Source organism: Manacus candei, unplaced genomic scaffold, assembly GCF_025592945.1.
Source record: "Manacus candei isolate 608988 ecotype Guabito, Panama unplaced genomic scaffold, ASM2559294v1 h1tg000008l, whole genome shotgun sequence".
Taxonomy (NCBI): Eukaryota; Metazoa; Chordata; class Aves; order Passeriformes; family Pipridae; genus Manacus; species Manacus candei.
In genome coordinates, this window is record NW_026138056.1 from 4,888,436 (window position 1) to 4,900,945 (window position 12,510).

Genomic DNA, 12,510 nt, shown 5'->3' on the forward strand with positions numbered 1-12,510 from the left:
AGCAGTAGGAGGACAAAGGAAAATGTCTGCAAGATCAGAGCCTTTGCTCAAGTTATTTGAAGTAAATTGTTTATGGAAATGATTCTTATGGATTTTCTTTTCCTTCATGATGAAGCTTCTTCCATCTCTGATGTTGCCTGGCTTTACAGAGAAGAGGAGCAAGGGAAACAGCACATATAGCAATCTAGGGCATATTTACTGGGCATTTTTAGTTGTTAAACACGTGTTTATCCCTATTGAGTTTGTTGTAAAATGAAGGAGAAACAGGAAAGCAGTCTGAAAAAACTAAACTTCATTTCTCAATTTCCTAATTTCTGGAGTCAAAGTTTAGAATGATTTATTGCAATAGTTGTTTTATAAAACTTTAATCTTGCAAACATGGTAAAGCAGTGACTGATTTCTGCGTGTGTGCTCTAGGTTGTATCTTACATGTATTCTGTATTAGTGCCTTGTTTGTTCTATTCTCCCTCCCTCAATTTAGCTCAACACTTCTTGTTTGGTAGAGGCAGTTTGTACCCAGTGCTGAGGACTAGCTGTCCTTATACAGTAAAGGCCAGAATTCTGCATTTCTTCATTCCTTGCTAAATAAAACCAACAGTAAACACAACAACCAACCAACAAAACCCCAAAAACCTGACTCTTCACAATGGCACTATCAGACTTTGAAAGAATTGTCTCCTCTGCAGGAAATGTTTTCTCTTACTCCCTGTTTGTGCTGTGTACTTTTAAATTCCACTCTTGTTTAGTTGCAGCATGCAATTAATAAGTGCATTATAGTGACCTTACCTCTCCTTTATTTTAGAGCATTAATTTCCTTGTTTAACCTTACCTCAGAAGGTCTTAATATTTTGTGCCAAAAATTGCAGAATCTGACAGTGTTAGGATTTTAGAATCAAAACAAAGATATGGAAAAACATATGGAAAAACAACCAAAAAAAGCAGTCTACCCAACCAGCCTCTCTGAAGAGGACAGTTAGCTGCTTCCTCCTCACAAATTTGTCAAGTGGCTGAACGTAAATCAAGAAAATCAAGTTTAGTCTGGGCTGTGGCTGCCAATAATGCTGGATTAACTTTTCTTGCAAACACACTGAGCAGTGTTGCCTTAATTAGCAGGGGCTTGTGTGTTCCTCTCACTGCTGGGAGAAGGAGCAGATCTAGACCCTCTTTCCCGACCTGAGTCTGTCCCTAAGAGGTGACAACCTTTTCCTAAGGCGACACATGTGCAAGAGAAGGAATGGAGAGCAGTAATTGTGGGATGCAGAGAGATGAAGAGCCTAAGGTGGCTTGGTTAAGGTGGAATGCACAAGGGCTGCCATGTCGAAGCCACGGGCCTGCCCAATTCCTTGCTGGCTTTGCCCGGAGCAACTTTGCAAAGGAGCTGGCCCATCAGGTTAGATTCCAATACCACACCTTCTTTCCATGCAACACCTCACCCACTCCCTGTTTTCGAGTGGTGTAAGTTGCTATTTTTTCTTTTTTCTTCTCATCCTAGCGCTGACACAGGTGTCTGCATCTGGGCGGTGCTAAGAGCTGCACTTCCAGGCTTCTGCACGTCTGGCTTGTCCTGGCAGCCTGCTTCTAGGTATTTCCTGTGGCCAGGTGCAAAGCAGTTAAAAAAGAGAGAAAATGAAGGTGGGCCAAGCCAGAGAAATAAAAGGTGCAAGAGACTAGGCTGAAAATTTAGAGGGCAAATGAAAAACACATAGGTGAGGAATGTTAGAGGAAGAGGAACAAAGCTAGGTGAGACTCAGCATGCAGATTTCAAAATCAGAGATTTCCAAGCAAAAAGCAGGAAGTTATTTGAAAGGAAGGGCAGCTGGAGGAATTGTTCACTAAGCCCGTTACTGAAACAATTTTCAGTTGTATGTCAGGAAAGGAAGATGATTAGAGTTGGTTGACTGAAGAGGAACAGGAAACATTTGTGCTTCCCAGGCCTCTCTTACTGCCTATATGTAAGCTGGTCCTCCTGTGATGTTCCTACCACTGGTTCCTGGGTTCATTTTGGTGGCTTGGGTATTTCCCCTCTAAGATCAAATAGAAGATTTGTCTCTTTTTTCTACAGAGGGCATTAGTTTTCCTCCCCCACATTCTAGAAATTCCTCCACACATTCTAGAAATTCACACCAAACAGTTGCAAGTAAACACATGTGAAAGACTGGGTGAGTCAAAGCACGATCAGAGAACATTGTCAGGTCTGGATTTCACAGCCTCAAGAGTCTATATTCTGCATTTTGCATCAAGTGTACAAAAAGCAATAAAGAACAGGCTGGTTCACCAAGTGAATCACTCGATTATTTAGGAATGCCAAGATTCCTGGCATTTTTAAAGTATGAACTTTTTTTTTCTCCCACAGTAATATAAAAACGTATGGCTTGGACCTAGGTATGAATTTTGTATTATAATAAAACGCAGTTCCACAAGTGGTAAGATGGTTAGTTCTATTTCATTTGGAAGCAACAGTGCTAATGCTTTAATTGGAAAGCTGTGTGATAGCAGGCTCTGAGCCTGTAATGCATTCTCCTCCCTTGTGAAGACAATAGCCTGCCATTTACAAAGAATCAACTAAACTTTGAAAGTTTAATGGCTTTATTCCCAATGGATTTTGCTTTTGCTTTGTGTTGGTGATACATGTTAATTCTCTTTAATGCATATTGTGTTATAACTTTATCTCATGCTGTGATTAATACATAGCCACATCTCACATTTACAAAATGCTGTTCATAAATCCTTTAGGCATCTCTAGACATTGCAACGAACGTGGCCCCTGCGAATTTGCTGCCTCCATTATGACTCTCCTAAAGACAATCAGCCAGTCTCTGCCTACACCCCTATGCCAAAGCCAATTTGGTCAGTATGTTCCAGCAGCTGTGTCTCAACCCCTGAAGTCACTTTATGTTACCATTAAAAACTTGTACTTGATTAAAGCTAATTTAGTTCCATTTCTATGTGGCATAGAATCAGGAAAACAGCTTCAGGTCAAGTGATTAACAGTAGCCTGTTCATATATTTCACAAAACACTGTGTCATTCCCTGAATCCCAAACTAACAAAACATAACATCATGTTGTCAGGAGCAATGGATCTTTAGAAATTACACTAAGTTTGTAAAGTGCCTTTTAAAGTATTGAGCAACACGTTTTGCTTGGAAAGTGCTTCTGAAGGCAAGAAGAAAAAACAAAGAGTTCCTGAAACATTTAAAGTTTGGCTTTTCGGAGGGTTTCTCCTTTGTTTGCTTGTTCTGTTGCCTAGAAACTGACCTAAATAAGACACTCCATGTAGACAGAGTGTTCTCTGGTGGAGGCTCTCTAATGGAGAAGGGCCGTTTAATTGATATGAGCAGAAACATAAAGCATGCACGAAGAGCAAATGCCCAACAAACACTTTGTCAGCTGGCTTATGCAGAGATCTTTCTGGTTTGGCTTTAGTGTGAGCAGCTAAACTTGTTGTTCATCTTTAATTCTGCCAGCAGTTTTGAATATTGTGGATAAATGCTCTTGTACTTCAACCTTAATCTGTCCAGTTATTTTAACCTATCTTGGTAGCAAGACATGCACAGCATCTATAGGTGTGCTGAACTTACAAACCTAGGTAGCGAGATCTGTTGACACATAGCCTACATCCCCTCTCCCACCATCATCTGTGGAATATCTGTATTTCAGCTATATGGGTTGGTGGAGTAGGGATAGGAATAGCACCTGCAACTGGTGATAGTCAGAAAGACAGGGGACCAGCAAGATACTGGGGTGTCTCTTTAAATCCTGGGGATCCATGAAGAACTCATCACAAATTGATAGACTTCATGTATATAACCTGTGGTCAAGTCACAAATCCAGCCTCTAGCCTGCAGTTCACTGGATATTAATGTAGCATTGACCACCCAAAACACTTCTGCTTGAGAGGATACTAATAATTTTTATTTTGGTTTCAGAGGACTGAAATCAAATATCACTGTCAGTAGTTACTGTATAGAATATGAAAAAACTTTTTCTTCTTTTTATTATGAATAAATTTTGTTGCTGGCAGTTCAGTAGTGTACATTTGGTACAGAATGAGTGCTTCAAACCCACAAGATTTTCTTACCCATAACTGGATGAAAATAGCGCAGCTCTAATTTGTAGATTTTCAAGCCTATTTTACATCTTCTCTTCTAGAACTTTAGGGATGACAACCTGTTTGGAAAAAAAAGAGCCCAAACTAGCAATCTCTGTGTTCAGACTCTTAGGCCAAAGCCTTAACTGAATGCCTTACATTTGTCTCATGAATAGAAATGGCCCAATTTCCAGAAATGCTGAATGTTCTCAGTGATCTCAATGGACTCTGAAGAGCACCTCTTAACATCTGAAATTCATGCTCCCTTTTTTTTTTTTTTAACATAAATATGGATTTACAAGCCTAATTATCAGAAATTGAGAATTGAGAAATTGGTCTGGAAAAAAATTGCACACTTAATTTCTTTACTCATTGATCTCTTCCTCGTCATCTTCAAACGCTTCCTCTCCATCATTTGCTGTTGCTTCTTGATATTGCTGATACTCTGAAACCAGGTCATTCATGTTGCTTTCTGCTTCTGTAAATTCCATTTCATCCATTCCCTCTCCTGTGAACCAGTGGAGGAAGGCCTTTCTCCTGAACATGGCCGAAAACTGCTCCGAGATCCTTTTGAAGAGCTCTTGAATAGCAGTGCTGTTGCCAATGAACGTGGAAGCCATCTTGAGGCCACGGGGAGGTATGTCACACACTGCCACCTTGACATTGTTTGGGATCCACTCCACAAAGTAACTGCTGTTCTTGTTCTGGATGGCCAACATCTGTTCATCAACCTCCTTCATGGACATGGGACCACGGAAGACGGTAGCCACTGTCAAATATCGGCCATGTCTTGGGTCACAGGCTGCCATCATGTTTTTGGCATCAAACATCTGCTGGGTGAGCTCTGGAACAGTGAGTGCTCGGTATTGTTGGCTGCCTCGGGCTGTCAAAGGAGCGAAGCCTGGCATGAAGAAGTGAAGGCGTGGGAAGGGGACCATATTCACTGCCAGCTTCCGGAGGTCAGCGTTTAGTTGGCCTGGAAAACGCAGCGATGTAGTTACCCCGCTCATGGTGGCAGAAACCAAGTGGTTTAAATCACCATATGTTGGAGTGGTGAGCTTCAGGGTGCGGAAGCAAATGTCATACAAAGCTTCATTGTCGATGCAGTAGGTTTCATCTGTATTTTCAACCAGTTGGTGGACTGAAAGCGTAGCGTTATAAGGCTCCACCACTGTATCAGAAACCTTTGGAGAGGGCATGACACTAAAGGTATTCATTATCCTGTCCGGATATTCCTCTCGTATCTTGCTGATGAGTAGGGTTCCCATGCCAGATCCTGTCCCTCCTCCCAGGGAATGAGTGAGCTGAAATCCTTGCAAGCAATCACAGTGTTCACACTCTTTTCTTACTACATCAAGTACAGAGTCGACCAACTCTGCCCCTTCTGTGTAGTGTCCTTTAGCCCAGTTGTTTCCGGCACCAGTTTGTCCTAAAATAACATACGACAGGAAAAAAAACCCATAAAATTATTGGTAAGGTTTGATATTTGTATGCTGGATGGATTAATATCTGTAACAAAAGCTGCTATAAATCTGTCAGGTAGATAACTGTGGTCTTCAGTTTTGCCTACTCTCATATATATATAAATATAATATTATATTATTACTGAAAGTATCAACATAAATTTTTTAGTATCTGGTAGTTTTCATTTATGTCTTTGGGCATTTTTTTTTCTTTTTTGGCATTTTACCTTCCATAAATGCAAAGGTAGCTTTGACTCCTTCTTTTGAAAGCTTTCACACTTCCAATCCTGATTTTTCTGTAAACACAAGATGACTCTTTAGTATTAAAGAGCCTCCTGTCTATAAGGACCATGATGCATACAAATCTAAACCACAGATATATATTTCTAAATTAAAGGTTCTTGGACTGTTCTACAAGGCACAGAGGCAAACACTGTCATTCAAGAATAAAGCTGGGCCTCACAAGTCCTATTTAATTTGTTATATCAGGAACTTTTAAGTTTTTTTAATTTCATGAATGAAAATACTGATCAAAAGAAGCTTCAAGACCATTACTTCAAAAACGTGGAAGTTAAGTGCCTTTTAGGTTTTACTGGTTTCCCTACAAACTCACTGTTCTTCAGGATGTGCAAAGCAACTTGCAAAATTGGATTACTGATGTTTCATCAACCTCTTCTTTTCTTCCACAAGGCTATTTTCCTTTTGTGTGCCACTCAGTTCATTAAGATGAACAGTCCAGATCATTTGCTATGCCACCATTTTGTTATTACTTAGATAACAAAGAGGATTAAACGGGGGATCAGTTTTTTAACATTCCTGTTCCTCATAGTGAGTACTATATACATACATTGTGCCTCTGAACTCACTCAGTGTACTCCTGTGAGTGGTATTCAGGAAGAGCAGTAGTTTCAGAATTAAGTGTACAGCTGACAAATCCTGAGTTGTTCTCCAAGACCTTCTCCTCCCTTCCTCTTACCATGTCTCATTTCAATTCCCAGTGCACTGTGTTGGTGCCAAACACATCAACCAGGGAAACTGCTGGCTGGGATATTTTTTAAATATTATGCACTTTATTTTCACTGCATAAATGCTTGGTTTCCTCATGATGTATTTGGTTAGTTAATGCATTGTTCTATATGCTGCTATATTTTTCACTCTTTGAGCCCAGGGAGCTCACCACTTCCTGTCCAGCTGGGCAAATAGTAATATCCTTCCAGAATTAAATATGTTTGTAACCATCTGCAGCCTGCTTGAGCAGATCCCCTACTACAGATAGGGCAGCATGTCAGGATGCACACAAACAAATAGACATCACTCCAAAATGCAGAATTTAGCTCTGTTAGGATCCTTCTGAGTTTAGGACTTTATCTTATAGGTTGCCCCTTGTGTAAACAATGTGTTGTTCTTCCTCAGTGGGCAGCGAGATAAGAAGTAGGGAATGGGAACAAAACACAAGGTAAGAGGAGAATGGCAATTACTCTAACAAATGTGAAAATTTTATTTTCATGGGGGAAAAAAAAAATCAGTAGAAACTGATTTTACTTGCTTTTGCTTTGTTTGCAGATTAAGTTTGCAAAATTTAGAAGGTAGCATGACTAACGCAGAGGTGGACATATCCTCCTTTGGGCCCTCCAGTGTACTAGACTCCCTCAGCCTTACTCTGCATCACACAAATTCCAGGATGCCCACACAACTCCAGCCATACCAACTCTCTCTATTGCACTGTCACAACCTCTGTATCTAAACCTCTGTATCTAAACTGTACCAGTGGCTGCCAACACCAAAACTAATGGCTTCCCTCCAGCCCTCTATTGGCTACTACTGTGATAACACTGCACTTCTTCCACTAGTCAGTCATGTGCCTAGGGTCTCCGACATTTTCATTGGAAATTTTCTGCTGTTTACACCCAGTAATCTTGTATTTCCAGCACTGTAAGACCATCACTACCACCACATGCAACATGTAAAATAAGCCCTGGAAGCTCCATGACAATACAGTGCAGCCTGGAGGTGCCAAGACTGCCACACACCTGGAAATCCTGACTCCTATCCTGCGAAACTCTACTGGATGGCCTCCACTTATCAGGTGTCCACCTACCTGACCTCTGAAAATCCTAAGCAAACACAAAAATTATGAAGTTTCACCAGGACTAAATTCTCTAGGTGGAAAACGAGCCTGTGTCCACAAAATTCGGGACTTGGTAAACCTTTTGCCAGTCTTGGAAGCTCTGCGTTGTACGCAGCCCGTCTCTAGCATACTGCCTCTGTCATTTCTCACTGTACGTTTGCCAGGATCTAAAGAAGTCTACACGAAGCAACCCCACAACTTATCTGCACTCTTGGCACTTCCAGATCCTTCTATCACTTTCTTTTTACAGCACACTGTAGGGTTATCAAAGACATTCAGGTTGAGCTGCAGATGCAGAGAAGCCATTTGTGAATAGTCAATGTATTTTTTAATCCCTAAAATGACAACTGTTTTCTGCAATCTTCTCTCACTCCTTTCCTCTCTTCACAGCTTCAAACAGAAGACAAACCTGGTAAGAAAGGGCAGTAGTTTGTATACTAATGCTTAGAAGCCTATTGTGAACAGCCTTGCTGCAGAACTTGTCTGTGACTGCCTGACAGCCATTTTGTGTTTGCTCCCACCAGTTCATACAATTTAAATTGAAGTGGTATCTATGTAGCAAATCTAGCAAGGGTGTACACAAAAAAGAAAGACAAATGCAAAAACGTACAAATGAAAACTGGTTAACGGGAAGAGATACATCAGAGTTCAGAGCAGTTCTTGGTGGGCAACTGTATGCTGTTAGAAGGCCAGGAGACCTGCTGGCTCATACAGCAAGATCGTTCCACTGTGCTTCTTCACGTTCAGATCACTACCTTGTCAACACAAGCATTAAAGTATAAGGATTGTTTTGTATCCATCTCAAATCTCCTGCTGGTCTGAGATAAATTCCCGTATCTAGAATACGCGATCATGTACTCAGTATACCTGCATGAAATCCTGATTGACGGTCCATGGTTACTTGCAGAGGTGGAAAACATCTCCATCAGAATGAACCCTAACAGCCTGGGGTACAGCAAGTGTGGGACTGCCAGCTTCTGCCACAAAATCCTTTGTGGGCCCAGGCCAGATTTTTAAAAGAGAAAACAAAATGCTTTGTTGGCTTTTGACACAGAAGATCATTACTTCAGCGCTCAGCCATTCTACATTATTCAGCAGGTTGGGAGGACAGTGCCTGATGCTGGCAGGGGCCTCTGTCAGATACGAGTTGATCACATGCTGTTGGTTCATTGTTATCTTGGCAGGAAGGGAGTACAGTTAACAGGACTATTGTTGAAGACATTCTGAATTGATTTTGCTCTGGTTTTACTGGTGGGGTGCCAAACTGCAAAGCTCCAGTTCAGGTATTTCCATAGGTCAGGTGAATTCACTTTCAGAGGGCTTATGTGGTCCATGCAGGGGAAAGGGAATGAAAGGAGAAACCTGAATATAGAAACATACTTCATAAAGCTGACTATGTTTATGGCTTTTCTCCCTAAGCTTACTTCTACATGTTGTAACAGAGATCCTTTGGAAGAGACCCTTAACATCCCTGCCATGGAATTTACAGGAGAACAACAGGCGATAGCATTAAAAGTTTTGAGTCAAAGACTTAAAGGAACTCTGCATGGCTTCTTTACTTCCCACCTCACCAGCAACAACCTAGACTTAAGTTTGTTTTATACCACCCAAATAATGTTTATCTTTTCTCTGTCAGTCCTTGGCATTGTTCCTTCCTTATGTTGACATGATATACCAAACTAAGTTCCAACCTAAGCTTGCCTTGTCAGAAGGAAATGTTTGTGGCTAGTGCAGACTTGGAAACCAAAAGGACACGAGAGTTCTCATGGTAGCTTTCATTCAGACTTCCCGTTTCAGAAATATGCCGTTTCTCCTTTAGTGCAAAGGAACTGATAATGCCTCTGTACTTCATAAGGCTGCTCAGAAAGGGTAATATGCATTTTTAAGCTTAGATGGAAAGTACCACAGAATTCCAAAGCAGACAGTAAAGGTAAAAACCAACCCTCTGCAAGAACACTGCAAAACCAGTTCTCCACATACTCTCAGACTGCTTCTCATTATGCTGGAAAATAAACCAGTAATGACAGTGTTTTCCATGTTACAGTTGGTCTTCTTCCACTATTACTATACTGTAAGGATCTACTGAAAAAGTTTAATTACACAGCCTAAAAACAATTCAATGCTCAAGCATTTAATAAGAATTCAAGTGAAGAGTAGTCCAGTTGGTTTGTGGTTGAGGTTTTCCCTCGCCCCTCCATTTTTCTGCAGAATTTCCATACATTTTGTTGTAAAGAAGTGGCCTCAGGATTTCTCTGGAGTTCACATATATGGAAAGCAAATGTACTTTATCTGAATACCATAGGAAACTCTCAGCAGTTTGCTAATTGAAGGAATGATTTAACAGAAGAATGACTTTTTCAGTTAATGGGATCTTTTGACTGACTTACAGATAATTGCAATTGCATTGTTAGCTTATTAGGATTTATCAGTAGGATCACTTTGGAATAAAGAGATTAAATGCTTTTTGACCATTCACTTGCTAATCAAACCGCTGCTTTGTTTTTTACAAAAAAGAGCTCTGTTTTTTAAAATGTAACATCCACATACCAAAGATGAAATTATCGGGCCGAAAGAGCTGACCAAAAAGACCGGATCGCACACTATCCATGGTTCCCGGCTCCAAGTCCACCAAGACTGCTCTCGGTACAAATTTCTGGGCTGCAATAAAAAGCAAGCATGCCCTTAATGCTCTGACAGAGTTATAGCCCTTAATACAGAAATATGTCTCATACTGTTACTCTAATACATAGTTCATACATATACAAGTACTTCCTGTACAGAAAGTCATGGTGGTGAAAAACCCAGCACTCTAGCAACAAATCAATACAGCTTGAAAAACAGAGCTGACATCTTTTGGGTTCTATACACGGTATATAACATTCTGTAAGCTCTTTATTAGCAACAGATATGAGGGAGGGAAGTTTCTGATTAGAAAAAATAGTTTACGTGTTCTTTATAACAGAGTAGGTGAATAACGGGGGGTGAAGTGTTTATGTTCAAATGATCCTAATACATCTCACAAACTTTAATGCTTGAAGGATTCTCATCCACTGAAAGAGCTACTTGGTGTACATGGTAAACAGTGTATCTACCACAAAGCACAAAATAAAAAATCCGTATCAAATTGAAGTTGTTCAAGCAAACTCAGTTAAATAATATGAATTAACCCAAGCTGGACAAAAGATGAAACATTCACACTTGCAGGTTCGCGTGAACAGACCAAAGGACTCAAGATCTCCATTTTACACTGTTAACACCTTCCAACACCAGACTGACTCAGGGGATTTGGACACCTCTGGCATCCCATTAATGAGTTACTGTTCAGTTCTCTATTACCTACGGCCCAACCCTCTCATTCATGAAATTAGAGACAGAGTACTACAGATGCAGGCTCATATAACCAACCGTTTCATTTGAGGTAATTGACAAGATGCATCTGATGAAGTAATCATGTGTTAGAAGAGCAAACCGTTGTGCTAAATAAAAAACATCCAGACCCTAAGGATAGTCCCTTGGGCCACTTCTCTCTGTCTGCGGAGATAACACCCAATTATCTTAACACTTTGTAAGAAAGTAGATAGTATTTTCTGCGTGTAGTGGGTTGAGCCGGGCACAGCTAGGGGACCTAATGGAATGCAAGGAAGGCGGACAGATGTGCAATTGTCTTCCAGACTCCGATGCCCCTTCCCACGGAGTCTCCTGTCCCGCTCCCCTCCCCGTCCCGCACTTACAAGATGATTCATTATAGTAGACATTGATCCTTTCCAGCTGCAGCGCTGAGTCACCGACATAGCCTCCGGCTGGGTCAATGCCATGCTCATCACTTATTACTTCCCAAAACTAAGGGAGGAAAAGCGAGAAGCGGGTTGGGAACTCCCCCGCGGAGCACTGGGGGCCCTGCCCAGCTCCCGGGCGGGCGGCGGCCCCGCGGCAGCTGCCGGATTCCAGGCGTGCCCGCCGCCCCTCCCTGCCCGCGCCGCCAGCGGGAGCTGGGCAGGCACCAGGATTCAAATCCAACGGAGCAGGGGCGGCCGCCCCGCTCCCCGCCCGGGCGGGCTGCGCCGCCTCAGCGCTCCCAGGGGCCGCTCGGGCTGTGTCACCGCCCCCCGCTCCTGAACCGCAGCCTGGACGGTTTCAACGCGAAAATAATTTTTAAAAAATAATTTTTAAAAGAGGTCCCGTCTGGTTTGGGTACTTCCCAAAGCCTTTTATGGTCACGGGGAGCGGTGCGATGCGCGGTGCCCCGGGCGCGCCCGGCGCCGCTCGCAGCGGCTCGCTCGGGGCACGGGCGGCCGGAGGGGATCGGGGGGCGGCGGGGGGCACAGCCCAGCCCAGCCCAGCCCAGCCCAGCCCCGAGGGGTCCCACAGCCCCGAGGAACAACCGGGCGCGTCTCCCGGGCGCGTCCCCCGGGCGCTCATAGGCTCCGCCAGCGGCGGGCAACCAGCGGCTCCCCTTCAGGCTCACCTTGGTCCCGATCTGGTTTCCACACTGTCCCGCCTGGATGTGCACGATCTCCCTCATGGCTGTGCCCCCAGCTCTCCCAGCCGTGCTCCCGCTGTCCCGCCGCCCAGCCCGGCAGTGCGCGGTGCCGGCCCACCGGGCGGTGCTTTATGGGCTCCCCGCACCCCCCGCCGCTCTCCCAGCGGCCGCCCTGGCCGGGACCGCCCTCGGCCCCGCGCCGGGACAGGGACAGGGGCGGCGACGCCACTCCCCGGGTGACACCAACCGCTCGCGTTGTCCTCGTCGGCATTGGGGGTCCCGGGGGGTCCTCTTGCTGTTCACCCAAACCCAGTTCGGCAAACGTGGGTCCGGCATCCTCACCTCCCCCCT

At 43.4% G+C, this 12,510-nt stretch overlaps 1 protein-coding gene across 1 annotated transcript; it reads right to left on the reverse strand.

Moving 5' to 3' along the window:
• Positions 1-3,891: 3,891 nt before the first annotated feature.
• On the reverse strand, positions 3,892-12,287 carry TUBB6 (tubulin beta 6 class V). The gene is made up of 4 exons (XM_051773946.1): positions 12,145-12,287; positions 11,411-11,519; positions 10,227-10,337; positions 3,892-5,517 (listed from the first exon to the last, which is right to left on the reverse strand). The coding sequence occupies exons 1-4, from the start codon at positions 12,199-12,201 to the stop codon at positions 4,454-4,456; spliced, it is 1,341 nt and encodes a 446-aa protein (XP_051629906.1). The 5' UTR covers positions 12,202-12,287; the 3' UTR covers positions 3,892-4,453.
• Between the last annotated feature and the right edge of the window lie 223 nt (positions 12,288-12,510).